This window comes from Vitis vinifera, chromosome 14, assembly GCF_030704535.1.
Source record: "Vitis vinifera cultivar Pinot Noir 40024 chromosome 14, ASM3070453v1".
Classification (NCBI taxonomy): Eukaryota; Viridiplantae; Streptophyta; class Magnoliopsida; order Vitales; family Vitaceae; genus Vitis; species Vitis vinifera.
Genome location: NC_081818.1, coordinates 28,898,980 through 28,918,566, shown reverse-complemented (window position 1 = coordinate 28,918,566; position 19,587 = coordinate 28,898,980). Strand labels below are relative to the sequence as shown.

General features: G+C 34.9%; 3 protein-coding genes across 5 annotated transcripts in view; 1 reads left to right on the top strand and 2 right to left on the bottom strand.

The window, feature by feature from the left end:
- Nucleotides 1–1,919, bottom strand: part of LOC100262888 (inositol hexakisphosphate and diphosphoinositol-pentakisphosphate kinase VIP2) — a 34,049-nt gene extending 32,130 nt beyond the window's left edge. The window contains exons 1-4 of one of the 2 annotated variants that reach the window (XM_010662706.3): nt 1,620–1,919; nt 1,361–1,523; nt 1,124–1,183; nt 788–834 (exon numbers count right to left, since the gene is read on the bottom strand). In XM_010662706.3, the coding sequence (XP_010661008.1) occupies nt 788–834; nt 1,124–1,183; nt 1,361–1,444 (191 nt within the window). In that variant the 5' untranslated portion in view covers nt 1,445–1,523; nt 1,620–1,919. The remainder of the gene's footprint in view (nt 1–787; nt 835–1,123; nt 1,184–1,360; nt 1,524–1,619) is intronic. The other variant, XM_002282191.5, reaches the window with a different exon arrangement.
- A 1,559-nt stretch (nt 1,920–3,478) lies between these two features.
- LOC100264605 (uncharacterized) lies at nt 3,479–10,823 on the bottom strand. Of its 2 annotated transcripts, XM_002276699.4 has the most exons (16): nt 10,554–10,823; nt 10,259–10,384; nt 10,013–10,072; nt 8,911–9,024; nt 8,732–8,819; nt 6,796–6,941; nt 6,612–6,713; nt 6,110–6,181; nt 5,855–5,954; nt 5,689–5,771; nt 4,808–4,885; nt 4,616–4,714; nt 4,477–4,527; nt 4,298–4,354; nt 4,038–4,079; nt 3,479–3,707 (listed from the first exon to the last, which is right to left on the bottom strand). In XM_002276699.4, the coding sequence occupies exons 1-16, from the start codon at nt 10,806–10,808 to the stop codon at nt 3,627–3,629; spliced, it is 1,554 nt and encodes a 517-aa protein (XP_002276735.3). In that variant the 5' UTR covers nt 10,809–10,823; the 3' UTR covers nt 3,479–3,626. The 2 variants fall into 2 exon arrangements, 1 of the variants encoding a protein (XP_002276735.3); XR_787644.3 differs by lacking the exons at nt 3,479–3,707; nt 4,038–4,079; nt 4,298–4,354 and having other exon boundaries at nt 4,472–4,527; nt 4,616–4,724.
- A 122-nt stretch (nt 10,824–10,945) lies between these two features.
- LOC104881684 (uncharacterized) lies at nt 10,946–15,120 on the top strand. Its single transcript, XM_010662705.3, has 5 exons — nt 10,946–13,449; nt 13,974–14,102; nt 14,194–14,384; nt 14,466–14,516; nt 14,642–15,120. The coding sequence occupies exons 1-3, from the start codon at nt 11,224–11,226 to the stop codon at nt 14,350–14,352; spliced, it is 2,514 nt and encodes an 837-aa protein (XP_010661007.1). The 5' UTR covers nt 10,946–11,223; the 3' UTR covers nt 14,353–14,384; nt 14,466–14,516; nt 14,642–15,120.
- Nucleotides 15,121–19,587: the final 4,467 nt, after the last annotated feature.

Genomic DNA, 19,587 nt, shown 5'->3' with positions numbered 1-19,587 from the left:
CTCAAGGAGCACCTGCTGATCCTATTGAAGATATAATAATGAAACATAGACAAATCCAAAAGTAACCATTCTCTCACTTAAGAGTCTAATCCCTACTCATCAATTAAAACCAGTCTTCTGATTAAACCATGAAATAAACATCATCAAAGTACAGGAGTCCATTCTGGACCTAAGACTTCAAACTAGTGTAACTTATAAGTTTAGCAGTTAAATTAACGTTAATTTCAAAACCTTTTCAGGAGAAGACCGGTTTAAGTCAAATGGATTTGAAAAATATTTTGTGGCTGTCTTCCATGTTTGAAATAAGAATCCAGGATAGTAATTGCAGAATCTTAAGTTTCTTCAATGATGGTTGGAATTCTTTGTATATTTTTTTCTTTTGGATTTTTTATTTTATTTTATTTTTTAATAGAAGAGTCATTAGCTAGAGTTTGAAATAAACACAAAACAATAACATCCTTATTTCAAGATTAAAATCCTTCAAGATCTCTCCCCAGTATCCCATAATCCATATCTTGGAAACCATTACTTCTTTGAAATGATGCCAATTTGCTTCCCTTCTGATTTTCTATAAATTAGGCAGGACTAGCCAGCATCACTAATTCATGTCTAACAAATTCTTCAATCATGTAGCTTAGGAATTAGATAAGATAGTTCCACAACCTCAAGTTCTGAGAGAAAGAAAGGAACCAACTCACATTATAATCAAACAACAAATACACATGGACAACTTTATATGCCAGTAAACAAAGGACTCTGGTGCTATATTAATAGCATGGTAATGTACCTCTCTACAGGATCTTCAAGAATAACCTTGTCGCCGAAAATTATGATCTACAATAATCCATTCAACAAGAGACCTCATGAGAAACATAAACCATAAAGACTACCAGCTCAAAACAGATAATCCACCTCTGGACCCTTCCGTGTATCATAATTCTCACTTATTATATATCTTATTTCAGGAGAAAAAAAAATGGAATCATTCAAACGAACTCACTGGATTTTTAATCAAAAAATTCATTTAATGCAATTCACCCAGACAACCTCATGAGAATGACATGTGAGTCATCCAAATCCGCGCAAAAAAGGATAAACTCCGGTTCAAAATAAACTCAGATACCTCAAATTCACCAAATGCTTGGAGTCTCTCAAGAATCTGCCCCATGGGAGCCGAAAACACCTAAAGCATGATTTATAAGAAGAAGAAGAAGAAGAAGAAGAAGAAAAGGTAACATTTCAAATCCATCAGTAGGCGGAAAAACAGAATCAAACAAAACGAAAAACGATTCTACTTTCTTAAGTTTCCACATCTGCTCTGTTTTTGGATCGTATGTAAATTCAGCAAAAGGAATTGAACCTCGGATCCACATTTCACCTTCTTTTCCATTACACATACACCAACCGCTATCTTTTTACCAACACCTCCCCCTAACACCACCATCTTTCTCTCGCTAAAACAAACTTTCTCTCTCTCTAAAGCTGCAGATTCAGGAACGCTTCCGAATCTCAACTTCACTGCTCTGTTTCCCGCAAAAACAGAAAAATCATATTAAAAACAAAAAAAAACAAAAACAGAGAAAGCGCGTCGAAAAAAGAAAAACACCACAAAGCGTTACCGGAGACCGCAAGAAACGCGCCGACTTGCGAGAAACGAAATCGGAGAGATGAGAGGAAGAGCTGAGAATGAGTCACGGGAGGAGGAGAAAAAAGCTGAGCGGAGGCAACAATGAATATATGTCTGTATGTGGGGCTGCGGAGAAAAAAGCTGAGCGGCGGCAACAATGAATATATGGCTGTATATGGGGCTGTTTGGAGAGGTGGAGATTGGATTCTGGAATATGCAAGATTTTTAACAGGAGGACGTGGAAAGACTTTGGGTCTCCGACTCTGCGCTTGTGGAAGTCCTTGTCATATCATGTCTGTGAGGTATGGGCTTTTCGGTGAATGCGTCCCCTCCAATACGGTCGTCATATCATGCCTAAAATGTGTGCCATCTCCTTTATTTTTAGGAAGGGGCAGTTAGGTCAACCACGTTCAAATTTTGCCAAAATTACAAAGTTACCAAATACGCACCGTACCAAACTTTAAATCACGATCGTTAATATATATAGTCAAATTCGAATCATCCAACAAAAGTATAAAGAAAAAAGGTTGTTTTTTTGCTACATAATTGCTTGTAATGGATGATTATTTTTTCATGTAATATCCAAAAGTTACAAGTCAATATCATGGAACGACTCAATTTATTGGAAGTTGTAAATTGGTCTTCATGATTTTACAATGAGTAAATTTTTGGCAATGAATTTTGTACATTTTTTAATGTTTATAGGGTCATATATATATTATGTATCATCGTCATATGTGTCTAATATTTTATGTGCAACGATTTATGATGAAAATTAAAGAAAATGAAGAAAAGAAAAACACACAGATTTAATGTGATTCGATATATTACCTATGTCCATAAGAATAAGGAAGAAAACTTTCCCTATGTATCAAATTAGGGTTACATAATAAAATATTTATACTAACACTCGTATAATAAAATTTCAAAAATACCCCTATCGCTCCGCATAATATAAGCCACATATATCAACTGTGTTCATTTTGAGTAATTGTCACAATTGTCCCTCAGCCTTGAAACAAGTGAGATAAAATTTCAGTCCAACCCTGAGATAAGATTTCAGTCCAACATATGGATGTCACACTCAGATTGAGATGTATTATTAAATGTTAAAGAGTTCGGATTCTTTACTTTAATAATGAGGAGATCTTTTGGTTGGGTTATGGGTCTGTGTGGGACATTGGGAAAAATATTATATGGCACGCAAGTGGTTTAGCCCGGGGGTCCATGTGGTAGTCGGTCCTTTTTGTTTGCCAGGAAGACCACTCTCATGAAAAATCTATAAAAATAATTCAAATGAGGTGACGAAGTCAATAATTTTTTTGTGGGGTTGACCACCATGTGTTCCATAGATTTGCTTGCCGGGTGCTGTGGGAAGAATTCGACAGAGGTTGTTGAAGTTAGATATTGGGTAAGTCATTTTCCCCCATATTTGTAATGCCTAAAACCCCTTTCATGGGATTTGCCATCAATGTCAAGGCATTTTGTCAGTTTGGTAGGTCGTCTCTTCTGAATTTCCTCCCATGTTTTTATTGACTCAAAGCATGAGAAATGAAATCAGATTCTCACTACTGTTCTGGCTTAGAATGGCTGCTGGATTCTTTTTCATTGACCAAATAGATGTTAAAATCAAATCATTAAAAAGCCAAAATTCAGGTGTCCCAGGGACCTGTTTTTCTCTGTGTATGCAGTAAAGAGGTTTAAGGAAAAGACAAGCTTTTCATGTGAAAAATTGACCATGGAAAAACTTCAAAGAATGGGCGTCCACAGTCGTTATTCAGATAGAAGTAAAGCCTGAAAAGGGTAAATCTCTTCGTTTCTCAAAGGCAGGCAAGTAAAGAAGAAAGAAAATGAAACATCAAAATTGAAAGGAATTTATTGATTTACAAGGAATGCTTATAGGTCCCACCAACAAAATTTTGCTAGTATCTTACAATAGATAGCAGTTCATACACAAAAACTCAAGAGTAAAAGCTCAGGATGTCTAACAATGGATATATCATATGACTTCCTCCAGAGTAGCATCCAGTGCGAGTTTACCTATACTCGTGCCTGCAATGTATCCGCCTGTCCAAGCATTCTGTGAAAATAATTGATGGCCCAGTAAGATTACGGTGATCATCAAAGTAGGAGGTAATAAGATGAGGAACATCCAGATGTAGTATGCACAATTTCACAGATGGAACTGGTGTTATGTGAAAGTGAAATCATATGGACAAATGGCATCTACCAATTTGGCTTTGCACGAAGTCCTACTGTTTGTCTTTGCATAAAGTCAAATACACAAGGAGCTTTGGAAGGTGATTGTTATGCCAAATGTCTTTCTATGACTTTTCTATTCAATTTTGACTGCCTAAAATTGATAAGAAGAGTTATTCTGTAGCAAAGGATGCATTTCAACATTTCATACCTGGAAATTGAAACCACCGGTTACCCCATCAACATTCAACACCTACAGGTAGTTCAACTTTAGAGTTCCATAAATGTTCATTAACCAAAAAAAAATGATAATAATAGAACTGTTTAAAAGGTAGAAATCATGTACTCAGGGGTCAAGACCATAAATTGAAGTTACGGCAACCATAACCATGTGGGTTTGAGGTATTCTTTCAAGCTTTCTCATCAAGAAGAAAAATGAAAACCCAGAGCATATAACAGGAGGAACATTACCTCTCCAGCAAAGAATAGATGCGACTGTATCCTGCTCTCCATTGTGTTTAGCGAGATCTTTATAAGAGCAAGGAAACCAGACTTATTCTTTCAACAAAGAGATTAATAGATAGAAATATAGGAATAGCAGGCACATGCAGAGAGAGAGAGAGAGAGAGAGAGAGAGAGGGAGGGAGAACCTCAGACAATGGAACACCACCGGCAGTGACAAATTCATCCTTAAATATGCCCTTTATTAGAAATAAATACTTATCAATTCAAGAAGGTTGACAAATTAAAAAGTATAGTAAAAAGATAAAGAAGTTGAGGGGATCATACCTTCCCTGTCACTCCAAATGAACAGTGCTTTAAAAGAGAAGCAACAGAATATAATGAGTTATTTGAAATGGAAGCCCACAAGATATTTCCATCTAACCCCTGTATAAAGCTAAAAAAAAGTTATCATCCATAATGAAAATTACACTGAAAAGTCCAACATACATTTTTTCAACTTGAACCATCCATACAAACCTCACGATCTAATATATATTTCCAAAATCTCTTCACAAGGCCAAATTTTGAGGGACAAGAATTCAGCACCTTTTGCTTCTGCAAATGGTGGGGGTGAAAAAAGAAAGCAATTGTCAGTTAAGATGCAACAAATTCTGATGCTCTTCTGGAATAGTAAATCCATGAGGCTAAATGCGTATGTGAGTACTTGCTATTTAGCCTTTAAGAAAATGGAAATATCAGTAGTTAACAAGAAAACTGGGAATGTAAAATTTCATCAGGTTTCTTACTCTAACAGTAAGCCATGATTGTTAAAATATGATATCTTGGGGCAAGACTTTTACTCTTCCAAAACATTATGTACTTGTATTTTGCCATTGGTTGAAGTACAGTTCTGTTGTGTCAAATAATATATACCAGTGCCCTCCTTTTTTGGGTTCCTGCCAACTAATGACAGGACACTAGCTTGTTGGAGATGATATATAATCTATTACCAACAACTGTTGGCATATCAAACACATGTCTACACAATACCCATTTCTGCACGTGTTCAAAAGCTTCCTGGGCACTTAAAAATGAAGTCCAAATATATTTCTTTAAAATGTGCAAAAATACAAATGACAGCTCCTTCTGTTTTCAAAATCTATTTTAAAGTATCTACCATCCTTACTATTTTATTCTCTCACAAATGTAATTACACATGTTTAATGCAGTAAATTTAAAAGGAAACACATATGTAGCCCTGTCTCCATGCCTATATTTTTGAAGCTGCTATGCCCAACACCCCAAATCCATGTTAGAAAACAACACTCAGGTACATGTTCAAAAATCACAGTTGTTTGGCATCATACTCCTTTCACAATACTCCATTTCAAAGAATTAAAGCTAGAGAACAAGATTACCGCAAAGTGGTCCTTGTGTTGAATAAGGATGGTTTTCACATCTTCTATATGGAGATCAGGTGTAAAATCCACAAGAAGTATCCCTGCATCCAAATTCTAGTGAGTTAAAGAAAGATGATCCAAATATTAGAGGATACAAAAAGAAGGAAACAAGATATCACGTTACCTCTGTAACCTGAATTGAATAGATCACGGGCCCCCCAAGCAGATAATCGAAGAATTACTGGCCCACTGAATCCCCAGTGAGTGACTAACATGGGTCCAACCTAAAATCCAAAAATATTTGTTGTCACCACATAAGAATTACTGATTCATGGAATCCCCAGAATGTGACTAACAATACCCATGCTAAGATCCAAATTTAATGGTTAATCATGTACATTCCCCAAAGTTCCACACAATATCAATGAGAAAAGCATGCCTGAGAAAGCTGTGGTTTATTCTTCTGAACATTTTCTAGTTTCAAGTTTGCTTTAACCTTATGGAATGTAACCTGAGGAGAGAACAAAAAAAATGAAATTTGAACAAGTTACAGAAAAATAATAAAAAAAGGCCATTATATTATAGTTATTATCATAACCAGAACTGATATGGAAAATGAAATATTAATATTACCAGTCATTGCATTAATTGGCTAACTAAATTGAATCTATTAATGCGGAAACCAATTGGTTATGAGCCAATAAAACCATTTACATGAAATGTTATTTTTATCCATCATTCATTCTTCTATTCAACTGGGAATCATGTGGTTCAAGATATGAAATAAGATGGGAGTAACAATAGAATAACCGCATTTTAAAGCTAGTTCTTTACTCACATAAGTTTGTTGCATAAGCAAACAAAAAAACTTGAATTTGCCAAATATTAAAAAGCAAGCATTAGGGAAAGGATTTTCATAGGTCAGCAGAAAACATTGCTACCCCAGATAATTCTGCCAAATGCGGATCCTCAATCTTGAAAGTGAACAGACTTGGTACTGGATCTATAATTGAATGACCAAGCTGTGTGGCTAGGGTATAACCCTGTATCAACAAAAAAGAAACTTCATTAAGAAATGTAATCCATGCTCATGAAAATGCAGATGAGCCTATTATCCATCACAACCTGCCGGCTACTCCCACTAGCAATTATTAGGTAATCAGCTTCAAGATATTCAACTGAATTGATAGTACGCTTCTCAATCTTGAGAAGGAATTTCCCACCAACAGTAGTTGACACAGTTGTCACAACTTTTCCAGTCTGCAGCAAAACTGATTGAGGAGCTCACTTTTCAGCATGCACATCAACATACGTCAAGAAAAAAAATGTAAACATAAAACTTTGACACCCAAGACCTATTATTAACATCTGAGACAATATCATACAGCATGAGATTTGTCTGCCAACGGTAATAAGACCCCCTCATAAAATCTATCTATCTATCTATATATCTTTTTCAGATATATTATAGTTGAGTATTAGCAAAATAGCGTATGATTCCTTATATATTCCTTTACTGGAAGAGCTGCAACTAAAATATTTATAAATTAACAGGGGTATGCTATCTTGTTGTCTGGGAATCATTAAATATAAAAATGCAATAGAAAGGACCCTACAAGCCTGTCAATAAATAAATAAATAAAGCCCCACAAAATTAAGGGCCTGTTTGGTTGCTGTTTTTGAAAACTGTTCTGGAAAATAGTTTTTGAGAACAGTTTTTAAGAACAGTTTTTGGTGTTTTTTAAAAAAAAATTATGTTTGGGAACTGAATTTTAAAAAACAGTTTTTGTTCTCAAAAACAAAAAAACATGTTTAGTTGAGTTAATAAAAAAAAAAATTAGAACAAATAAAACAAAAGACACGTTTGAAAGATGTTTTTTTTTATTTTCTAATTAATAAAATATTTTCTTCAAGTAATTTTATATTATAAATTTATAAATAATTTTTAGATATATAGTTCATTTAAATTTAAAAAATTATTTATTTTATTAATTTAAAAATAAAAATATTTTTTATATTTTTTTAAAATAAATCAAACATAATAAAATTATTTTTATTAATATTTTTTTATTTAATCTTTAACTTTATTAAAAATTATGTTCTCGTGATTTGTTAATTTATTTTTTATCTCTACTAAAACCAAAAATTAAAAATGCCACCCACTTCTCTCCCTCTCTCGGGCATCAAGAAGCCCTTTTCTGAAGTTGCCCTCCATCGGGCATCAAGAAGCCCTTTTCTGAAGTTGCCCTCCAGTTGAGAGAATCCCTAAAAGGCCCTATTTTCCTCTGCGACTCTCAATCCTCGCAGGTACTAATCTAATCATGTTATTATTATTATTATTTTTTTTGCAACCCCCGTTTGATTCCCAAGAAAATCCATCCCCCATTCGATTTCCGGGAAAATTCATCCTCGTTTGATTTCCGAGAAAATCCAAGCAAAAACCCCAAGGAAAACAAAAAAAAATGGATTTTCTTGCTCCCTGTGTTTTCTGGATCCGTTTTAGGGGTCTCTTTGCTATTGTGCCATTGGATTTAAATTTCACAACCTTGAATCAAGACTGAGACTGTGCTGGAGAAGAGATGAGAACGGGAAGAAAAAAAAAAACACGGAGAACAGATGGTTTTTTTTTGTTTAATTTTGTTCTGTAAACAGTAAAAAAACGGGGAAAACAACATTTTGTTGTTCTCTAAATAGTGCCATTTTGAGAACACGGGAAACAATAAAAACAAAAACGACCCTCTCAACCAAACGAGTTTTTTGTGTTTTTTGTTTTCAAGAACAGAAAACAGTTCTTGAAAACACTAAACAAACAGGCCCTAACTTTTTGTCAGCAGGAAATCCTTGATATCTATATTTACCTAATAGTTTTCCATTGAAGGATCTGCAATAAAAGAGCATATTAAAGGTCAGGAGTCAACTTCCCAAAGACATTCACCTGGCAAAAAGGTGGTTTAATAGGACATTAAGGTGCTAAAGAACCACAAACCCCACAACATAAGCACAATGAAAGAGATGGGGAACAAGTAAACAGTACCAAACAGTTCCTAGTCGGTAAACATACCTCTCCTCTTCTTCATCTCAGACATGAGGCACTCAATTACAGAAGACGAACTGTTGCTGACAGGAAATACCCGCCCATCATCCTCAGTCTAAGGGTAGAATAGTAATGCACAATTATAAGAATCAATTTCATATGCACAATAAAGATAGAAACAAGTGGAATGCTTTCTTGAAAATTACCTTTAGGTTCACACCATGATCAGAAAACCATGACATTGTATCCACTGGGCCATGCATGCTGAAGAAAGACCCCCTGAATTCCTTATTACCCCTAGGATAATGCTCTGCCAAAATCTATGCACAAATTTAGCATTCTGAACAATATTTTATCATACTAATGTTCAAATCCTGGATTACTATTTTAGAATTTTCAATCATACAACTGATATTGAGAATGCCAGATTGATAAGAATAAAAAAGAAGTTACAATTTTGTTGGTCGGTTCATTTATATTCTGCCAATACCAGAGTATTTATTCAGTCCAAGAAACACAGAAAATTTAGGAGCAAAGTGTGAGTTGTTTTAGTGAATTTATCATACTCAAGCAACTTTAAACTAGAAATATTGGCAGACCCAGAAGCCAGAAAGGATTATAAAAGCTACTTCTCCATAGCCCAATCCAATGCAACAAAAATCTGTCCTAAGTTATGGGTTACAAAACACTAGACAATACCACAGCTATAGCTAAGCAGTAAAATGATTCCAATTATCTTGTTTCCAGGAATTTATGAAACCAAGGTTATCACTACTGCCCTCAGGAAGTCAAATAAGCATTTCAATATAGCCACACCACATATCTTCAATTTCTGAGTTCTGCACCCAACAAAAGCATGAATAATCCCAAAACAGTATAGCCATTGATCTTCCTTGGATATTAACATGAAATAATTCAGAATTCGTAATACAAGATGACACCAATCATGACACACATACTGGAAATGAACCATATCACATCTTGACCAACAGCCAGTAAATAACTACTTCCTACTCCAAGGTGAACCATTCGACTAGGTCTACATTGATCAATTAAACATAATTCAATTGGTGTATAAATGAAAGAAAGAAAAGATTTCACAAGTGAAATATGCATCATTACCAAGAGGAAATAAAGTATCATATCAGTAGTTACTAAACAAATCACACATAGGCAACAGTACAGCTCGGCGGGTTGTATAAACAATATCTTTTATATGCGTGGATTTTTACATAGTACAACTATTTTCCTAATTATAAAGGTTCTCGAAAAACAAGATGTCTCTTATTTCATCATAGTAAGCCTCACCATTTTGTCCAGACAATGCCCATTTGTCACATTGCATCGCCCTCCTCCGGAAATTTTCACCTGTGCATTTTGTGAAGAACACCACATTCAGGTGATGTATTAAAAAAAAACCCAACTATCAAACTTGTTTTCCATATGAATCGCCAAGATTGTTTTCCCGGAAAAACAAACAGTAAAAAAAAATCGCTGTGAAGAAGACCCACTGCATTAATTATCCATGGATGTCTACATTGAAATCAGACAAACCTTTGAGAGCGGCTTTCCCTTTTCAATTATCACCACGTCGAGATTGGGAGCTACAGTCTTGGCCCTGATTGCTCCATACACTCCAGCTGCTCCACCCCCAACCACCACCAACCGCTCTTCACTTGACTATCAATCAAAGAAAAATAACAAACAACCAAAAATCTTCAAAAAGAAAAAAAGAAAAAGAAAAAGAAAAAAAAAAAAAAGAAACAAAAAACAGGTAAAGAAAAAAAAAAAAAATTGTTTCCCTCCGTTTGGTTACGGAGAAAACAAAATAAAAGCAGAGAAACGTCACCTTTGGAGACGTGGAGGTTGCAGCTGTGGTAAATAATTTCTTCTTGGGGGACATAATGGGAAAACCATGGTTTCTGCTAATGCTAGTGTGGATGAAGCGGACGAGAGTGAAGCTCATGAATCCTCTGGAATTTGGATATACGGCCCCGCTCCTTTCGTGAACCGGTAGGTCATTTACGGGTGGAATCTGGTGCGGATGAGGACAGTAGAGCTTACTGTTATCATTACGTGGCGAGATTCCATTGGTTGACTTCATAATTCCATTAGTTCTTGGTTCAAATTTGAAAGGGTGGCATCGGTTCGACCTTTTCAATTATTAATATTACCTATAATTTCGGAACCATAATTATCTATAATTTTGGCCCTACATTAATCGTCGGTTCAACTTTTCTTCTTTTTTTTTTTTCTATTTTCCTTTTGATATTTTTTTTTCAATTTTTTTTTTAAATGGGTAAATGTAAACGAAAATTCTAATTATCTTATATTTTTTTATATTTAATCATTTAATGTTAATAGAATTTGTATCAACTTGAATTACACCACACTTCAAGATCCACCAAGAAAAATCAGAGTATAAATGGAAGAAAATCTCTGAATTCTTCATCATCAACTCTTCCTTTTCCTTCTTCTTGTTCCCCTCTTGTGCAATGCAGTAGCCTCAGAATCAAGAAATGGCGAAGAAGAAGCCAACCCCATCTCCCTCGCCGTCTACTGACTCCGGCGAGAACATAGCAGAGGCAGAGGCCTCAGTCACCGGGGAATGCGAGCGAGCGCTCCTTGTGCTTCGCAAAGGAAACCACGCCAAAGCGCTGAGGCTCATAAAGGACCTCTGCGTTCGCCACCCAAGCTCCGCTGTTGCCCACATTGTTCAAGGCGATATTCTCTGCCAGTTTGCTACTGTAATCGACGACCTCAGACTCAAGCACCGCCACCTCAAGAGCGCGGCGGAGTCAATGCAGCGAGCGACGCTGCTGTCCCCTGATTCGATTGAGTTTGGGTATATGTACGCGAGTGTGTTGTTCGATTTGTGCGAGGATGGTAAAGCATATGAAGAAGTAGTGCAAGAATGTAAAAGGGCATTATCCATTAAACCCAAAAAGGAGAGTCCAGTAAAGGACAGTTATTTGGGAGTGTCTATACCAGTGAAGAACCTTATGGAAACACGAGAAGCTCTGTTCTCCCTAATGAAAATATGTTCTCTTTCGGATTCCGTGAAGAATCTTGAGAATGCGGATGAAGAGGAGAAGCTTGAGTCGATTCATCTTGAGGGGAGTCCAGTATTAATTAAGTCGGTTACCAAGGGACCCATTGAGACTAAGGAGGAAACGGAGACGCAAGATGAGAAGAGGATGGAGATTGAGACCCGGGTAGCAGAAGAAAGGCTTCTTCCCCAGAGGTTGAAGACACCTGAATCCCATAATCAGACAGATGGAGCGTGTGATTTGTTTGTGGGACCTCATAAACCAGGACAAAGAAAGGAGTATCTGAACGAAAAGGTGATTAAGCCACATGTGGATCAGATGGAGCAGATTAAAACTTATTGGAATTCCATAGATGATGACAAGAAGAGGGGGTTGCTTAAAGTGAGAATTTGTGATCTAAAAGCCCATTTTGAATCGTCCAAGGATGATACGGTGATGGAGATTTTATCCGAAGCCATTGGTTTTGCGGAGGAGAATAAATCTTGGTCGTTCTTGGCTTGTTGCCATTGTGATGAGAAATTTGGGGATATTGAACCATACAGAAAGCACATTAATCAGAAGCACATGGGAAGTCTTTCGCCTGAGTTGTGTTCAGTTATGCCCCAAGAAGTTGATAGGCATTGGGCTGATATGATTGTGAAGGGTAGATGGAAGCCAGTTGATATCCCTGCTGCATTAAAAACCCTTGATAGTCATAGCAGTGCAGAAGGTGGAATACATAAGTGGCCGTTGTCGGATGATTCTGAGCGAGAAAAGATCCTTGAGGAAATCCATGTCATGTTCAAAACCCTTCTGAGGCGTAAATACCTTGCTGCAAGTCATCTTAGCCTGATAATGGAGTTCACCGTGATTGAGATGCAGGCTAATTTTTCGGCATCACAGCTTTTAACTCATGGTCTGGACAAAACACCTCTGTGCATCTGCTTTTTGGGAGTTCCTCATCTTCAACAGATTCTTGACTATTTGCGGGTGGTGGCTCAAGCGTGTGGTATACATGATTCTGAGAAGATTGGCTCCATACAAGAGATGGCCAGTGGCAGAGACAAGTTCCAAATCAAAGAAAGAGTTGTTTTATCTGGTGACTCATTGATTCTTCTTTTGGATAAACGCTTCCTGGGAGAAGCTGCCAATGCAGCTAATGGCTGGGCAGTAACTTTTGGTATCAAAGATCAAGGAGATTATGCTCTGCCAGAGACTGATTCCTTAGTGTCTTGGTTATTTAAAGGTCCTTCAATGGAAGAATTGGAAGAAGTGTGGGCACGTCTAAGAGAATTTAGAAAACATAAAGGAGAGGAAATTTTCCATATCCTTGGGAAAGAATTTTCCCTCTTGGAGAGCTTATGTAGGAGAAAATGTGAGCAATTGGGTTATGCAAAAGCACTTGAGTCAGTTGAGAGTATCTGTTTGAAGGAATATAAGGACAGGAAGCAACCGGGGTTTGTTCCACAAAGTTATGAGTCCCTTCTGGAGAGGCGTCGAGAAGAGCTTGAGGATGATGATGCTATGTCTATCAGTGTTCGGTTTGAGTTAGATGTGATATCAAATATTCTTAAAGAAGCACAAGGTCTGAGAGCTGATCAACTCGAACGAGATCAAAATGATTTGGAAAGTGATGAAGATGATGGAAGCGAAGAGGGGGAATACGTGCTTATAGCACTATCAGAAAAAATGGAGAGACATCGAGCTTCTCCTGAGGTATTCAACTCAGTGTATCTGAACTTCAACATGATTTTAGATATATAATGCAGTTCATATTATTCATAAAATTTATACCTGATTTTCTCAATTATCATACAATAATTCACAAAATATTTTGTGAATAGCCGTCTTTTTTGTGCTCTTGATGTGCTTCTTTGCTTTTGCCTGTTGCAGGCATCCTTTAACTTTCTCCATGATATGTTTCTATGGGGCTGAATAATGATCTTCCTTAATACTCTGTTTGGTTGCCAGGAAAAAAAATAGAAAAAGGAAACCAAAACTTGTGAATGTTACAAATTTCCAATCCTTTAGGACAAACATAAGAGTCTATCCAACTAAGCTAAATTGGACTATCTGGCTTAGTTGATTGTGTTTGCTTCTTTTTTAGGAAAACAGAAGCAACTGTAAGTTAAGAATTTCCTTGACTATCTTCTCTGATTCCCCAATAACTAAATAGAGGATGAAGAAAGAACCGTTTGATAATTTTGTCCTTCCTGGTCTCACTGTGTTCATCCCTGCAGCTTTGCAAACTTGATGCACGGATCATGCAATGTATTGATGGCAGGAAGCAGCTGGAGTTTGAACTTGCAGTAGCATCTTCTGATGACTATAGGCTAGTTATGGTGATCCTTCTGAAGTTATTCATTCGGGTTTGTATTGAATTTGCCTGACCATTTTCCCAATGCTTTTCACCTTATCGTGGACCAAACTTTTAACATTTTTGGGGTTTCTCCTTTCCAGGCACACTTGGGGGAACTGGCTGAAAAATATGCCAAAGAGAAGTATGATGCCACAACAGAAACAATGTTAGCACAGCTTGCAATTGATGCCAAGAAACTACTAACAAAAGAGATGATTATGGGAAACAGACACAGGGAAAATCAAAGCATAAGAAAATGAACAAATATTACAGAAAAGCTAAGCATTTGAAGGTTTTAATAAGCATTGGATCCTATTCTTTTCCCTTTGCTATACGGCTATACATAGGGAGTTTATGTTTGATATTTTTGTAGGCTACTAGTAAAAACAAGCAGATCCTACCACATGGGGATGATCCAAAAAGAGTACATCCCTCTTTTACTCTCATTTCCATACTTCTCATATTGCAATAACTTACATGGGAAATGGTGATTATTTCTTTATTTATTTTGTGGGACTGCTGCTGATTTTTTCTTGTGTGTTGCTGCAGTCACTTTCCTGCAGCATGCAATGGTACAGATGAACTGAAACAACTGGAAGAAGGTGAACTTGAGTTTATGCTTGAGTTTGAAGCAAATGAAAGAAAGGTCAATGTAGTTTTGGAGTATCAAAGGAGGATGGAGGATGAAGCTAAGCAGAAGCACCTTGCTGAAAAGAAGAAGAAGAAGAAGGCCAGTGAGAGGCTCCACTCCATAGCTGGTTGCTGAAAACCCTAGTGATGATGGTGGCCCAAGTTTGATTAAGCAGTTCAACTTACTGCTAAATAAGTTGCTTCTACTTTTGTGTTATGTGTAATAGCTGAGATTGCAGAATATCAAATGTTAGGAAATGGTTTCAGAGCAAAATGAAGGTTGCATGCTTTTCTAGTGGATTAAGGCCCCTGGCTGGCACAATTTTAGCTTCTAATAAAGTCTTAGCCTTACATAAAAGAGGAGCTTATTTAGAAAGGAAAATGCAGAAGTTATACTACCACATGGAACTTCAAATCTAAGCCTATATTCATGTATGCGACCAAGTTTGGACAATAGAATGACTACGTACGTACAAATGTACCAATTATCAGACTTGCTGCTAGAGTTGCAAATCTGACTCTCTTTTCCTTTATTCGTTTAGTATTTCTGATAATTTGGTAAAAAAAAAAACAAACAAACCCTCTAAACCTCTTAACTCTGTTTTCATTCATTTTCCAAACAAGGCAAGCCTTCACCCCAGAACAAATAAATGAAGCCTGTTATGTTGAAAAGAATGCCAACAGAGCTGTCTTTGACAGTTTTAAACATCCAGTAAGGAGCTACATCAATTAACACATGCTATGATGCTTTTTCATTTTTCTTATTTTAAATTCCAGTCAAAATTTGATATAGATATGTCAAAGACATATAATACAAAGTATCTGAAGAATATCATAGGACAACAACACCAATATATCTACGATTATTATTGTCATTTCAAGCAATTTGAGACAGTTGAGGAGGCATGTTTTTTCTCTTGAAAATTTTAAGGTATCATGTATATTTATCATAATTATATATGAAATAGTAAACAAGTTCAAAATTGAAATATTGTGTTGGAAAGTTGATTCATTGTGAAAATTTGAAATTTTGTATTAGAATGTTTGTTTATTATAAATAATTGAAATGTTATGTTGGAATGTTGATTTATTATGAAAAATTAAAATATTGTTCATGAGTATATATATATAGTCTGAATATTGGAGACTCTAATAAAAACTTGGTAGAATACTTCACTTTATTACATGTTTAATTAGTTGTTCATGAAGTTTTTGTCTAATATATTATATATATATATATTTTTCATTTTACTTACTCTTTTAGTAATATTATTGTGTAGGAAAGCCTCACTATAACTATGGACAATCGTGAAAAGTTTCTTCGTCGCGTTGGGTCTAAATCATTTGGGTTTCATCATCAGCATAACTCAATGGTATAATATATACTTCCATTTTATTCTATTTTATTTATGTCAAAGACATGTTCCACCTAGAAAGTTGTAAGGGTGTGTCTATTAATTATCTTTAAAAATAATGGAATTATTTTTTTGTGTGCATGTAAAAGAGTGTTGCCAATAAAGAGTTGCAAGGGGATGCCACCCACTACAATGCAAGTAAAGGATGGATAAATGATGCATCTAAATCTCGATATGTAAGAGTTAGGTTATTTATAGTAGTAAAAAGTAAAACTATCTTTTCATTATTTTCTATGGTAATATAAATATTTACCAATTGAAATTATACTATATTTTTCAGGAAAAGATGCTTGAGATTCAAGCCCAGGAGGGTGGTACTCTTGTTTCTGACTTATCTAAGCAATTGGACTATGTTCGAGATTTAAGATATAAGTCACAACTTAAACATTCAAGTGCAACTGAATTTCTTAATGAAGAGATAAATAGGTTGCGATAACAAATCAAAGAGTTACAGGAGTTTAAGACTACCACTACCACTCGGTTGAAGGAGTTGAAGGCCATACATAGTTTCATGTCACAACAAACTAGCACTTCTAGTTCATTTTGGCTTAGATTCTCAACCACCACCTCCATCATTGAGTTGACATCATTATGTGGTTTGATGTTACTTATTGGTCACTTTTGTTTTGGAAAGTTTTGGAATAGTACTTGGACATCGTTGCAAATATGGTTTGCTTGATGAAACAAATGTTTTGACCTATACTTATATTTTATAGGTTATTCTATTTTTATATTATTAAATGCTTCATTTATATAATATCATTTTATATTTGAAATTGTTGAATAACCTATAATTTTATATGGGTTCAATAGGATTATGTAAAATTTTAAAAATTAACAATAATATTATATTTAGGAAGGAAATTATTAGTTTTATTATTAGTCTCCGAATGTGAATAGAGCTATTTTGGGATAAAATTGTTTAATTGCCTAAACATTATTAGCTTTTAAAGATGAAATTATTTTATCACCGACCTATTTGTCAACATTTTAGACTAAAAACATTTTATCCTTAAATGTAAGTGAAAATATTTGGAGATAAAATTATTTGGTTGCAAAAACCATGTGTTAACATGGAGATAAAAATATTTCGTTTCTTAATCTAACCTTCAAAGACAAAATAATTTTGTTGTCTAATGAATTTTAATTATTCATCTCTGCAAATATAGGATTACTCGATTGTATAGACGAGAGATGAAATTTTTTTGTTGGAAAAGCCCTTTCTGAACATGTACTTTGTTGTGGTGGCTACATAAAAAATGATTATGAACTTTTATTTGCCATTTTAAGAAGGAAATCATTTGTGATCAAAAAGCAATTTTTTATCTTTTAAGTTTTATAATTTATTTACATATTATTTACCTCTTTTAAGTTTACATAGTATACAAATTCAAACCATGAGTTTTATAATTCAATAATATCGAATTTATATTAAAGGTGTCTCTTAAAGAGATATTTTAGTATACATTCAATTTTTTTTTAATTGTATGAAGGATATAAAAATCGTGGAAAATGTATTTTGAAGAGACACATTTAATATATAAATTTGATTTTGTGGAATTCTGAAAGACACTTTTAATATAAATTCAAAAATTTTTTTAACACGATTGACTTAAAAAAAAAATTGTGAAAATGTGTTTCTTGAAGACACACCTTTAGTATAAATTCAATTTTTCGAAATTGTGGAAGGTATCTGAGACATCTATAATTTAAATTCAAATTCTTTATAGCATGTATCATTAATATAAACACTATGGAAAGTGTCTTTTAAAGAGACATATTTAATTTAAAGTCAATTTTTTTTTAACATATATCATTAATATGAAAATTATGGAAGGTGTCACCTACTAACGTGGTAAAAAATGCTATAAATTTGTTAATATTTTTGCAAGTACCATTTTTTAAGAGTTTTTTTTAAAGTTGCTGTAGAAGTTAAAAAAACCCATGGATCTAGTGGATTAGGTCCATTGTTGACACAATTTGAGCTTCTAATAAGTATATAAAATACCGAATTATAGAATAACACTATTTAAAATTTGAATCATGGAATAACACTACTTAAGATTTGTAAGTTGGTGTTACTAGGAATATGAATGGGACACATCCGAGATGAGATGCCCTATTACTCTTATTACCATAATCTAAATGGATTCTGTTAGCACAAGGGTTTTCCTAATCAGGTTTTAATGATAACAAATCATGATTAAGTTACTAATTTGTTCGAATTGTAAAGAATCTCAGGTATTAATTTGGAAATTCATCAAATGACCTAATGGATACAAGATCAAGACATTTTGGAAGACTTTTAATCATAGGAAACAAATGTACGATGAATGCATGAGTGCACTTAGGTTTTACATATCTCTTCATACATATTTGAAAACTCGGTTTATTATTTAAAATTACAATTTCATTAAAACCCAAGTTTTATCAAATGTACCTTAGGCAAAACGTTTCAAAATTGATGTATTTATTTACCTAAAGACTTTGCCTAAGTGTTAGAAAAGAAACTAATAGAAAAAGATAGATTTTCAAGGTCAAAAGGTTGAACCGGTCGAGGCACTGGCCAACCGGCTCAACCGGTTGCCCTTGTTCGGTCGAGGAGTGTTAAAAACACTCTCTCTCATCCAGTAGCTTTCCTTTCCCAGTTGAAGCACCCTCCTTCCCGGTCGACCCCCAGCTCGAACTGGTTGAAACTTCTTTTTATTTTTCTTGGCTCCCGAGGTTAGAAACCTATAAATTGAGAACTCTACTTCATTTATAATATAGAGAACACTTGCATTCAATTGTCTACCCACTTATTCTTGTATTCTCTCATTTCTTTCTTGGTGCATTAAATATACACTTGTATATCCTTGAATGCACTTTTGTGTTTCATCCTAGCTTTGATTTGTATTTGTGATATCATTGAGTTAGGTTGAAGGATTTATTCTTGTAAAAATTGAGTGTTAAAGCCTTCAAAATAGTTGAATCTTGAAGAGATTGTGTAAGAGTCAATTGGAGTTGGAATCCAAGTGTAAAGGAGATTGGAAGCTTGGTTGAAGTTTCAAGTTAGTGGAACATTCACTCGGTTAGGAGATTGAAGAGAGTGGATGTAAGCAAGGAAGTGTCGAACCACTATAAAATCTGAGTTTGCTTTCTCTAACTCTTCCTCTTTATTTTTGTTTCTATTGTGCTTGAATTTGTTATGTTGAAAAAGATTTTGAAAAGCCTAATTCACCCACCTCTTAGATGTTTTTCTCATTTGAGTTTAGTCTTTATTTTCTCATATTCCTATACCTGACCAAAGTAGATGAAAATGATAAAAAGTAGATGTAATGGATAAAAAGATGCAACTAAAAATGCAACACCAATGAGATAGTATCACATGTATGTCTTTAGATGTCATAACCTTGTATCCAAACACCGCTTGTTAATACGTTTATGTCTTGATTCTATTTGTTTTGTCAT

What these genes read in the sequence shown, in the direction of transcription:
- LOC100264605 (XM_002276699.4), bottom strand. Translation starts at nt 10,808, where the DNA reads ATGAAGTCAACCAATGGAATCTCGCCACGTAATGATAACAGTAAGCTC. An exon ending in ATCATGGTGTGAACCTAAAG is followed by an intron (nt 8,820 to 8,910) that starts GTAATTTTCAAG and finishes TTCTACCCTTAG; the next exon opens with ACTGAGGATGATGGGCGGGT. An exon ending in TGAGATGAAGAAGAGGAGAG is followed by an intron (nt 6,942 to 8,731) that starts GTATGTTTACCG and finishes CTCCTCAATCAG; the next exon opens with TTTTGCTGCAGACTGGAAAA.
- LOC104881684 (XM_010662705.3), top strand. Translation starts at nt 11,224, where the DNA reads ATGGCGAAGAAGAAGCCAACCCCATCTCCCTCGCCGTCTACTGACTCC. An exon ending in GACATCGAGCTTCTCCTGAG is followed by an intron (nt 13,450 to 13,973) that starts GTATTCAACTCA and finishes TCATCCCTGCAG; the next exon opens with CTTTGCAAACTTGATGCACG. An exon ending in TTCTGAAGTTATTCATTCGG is followed by an intron (nt 14,103 to 14,193) that starts GTTTGTATTGAA and finishes TCTCCTTTCCAG; the next exon opens with GCACACTTGGGGGAACTGGC.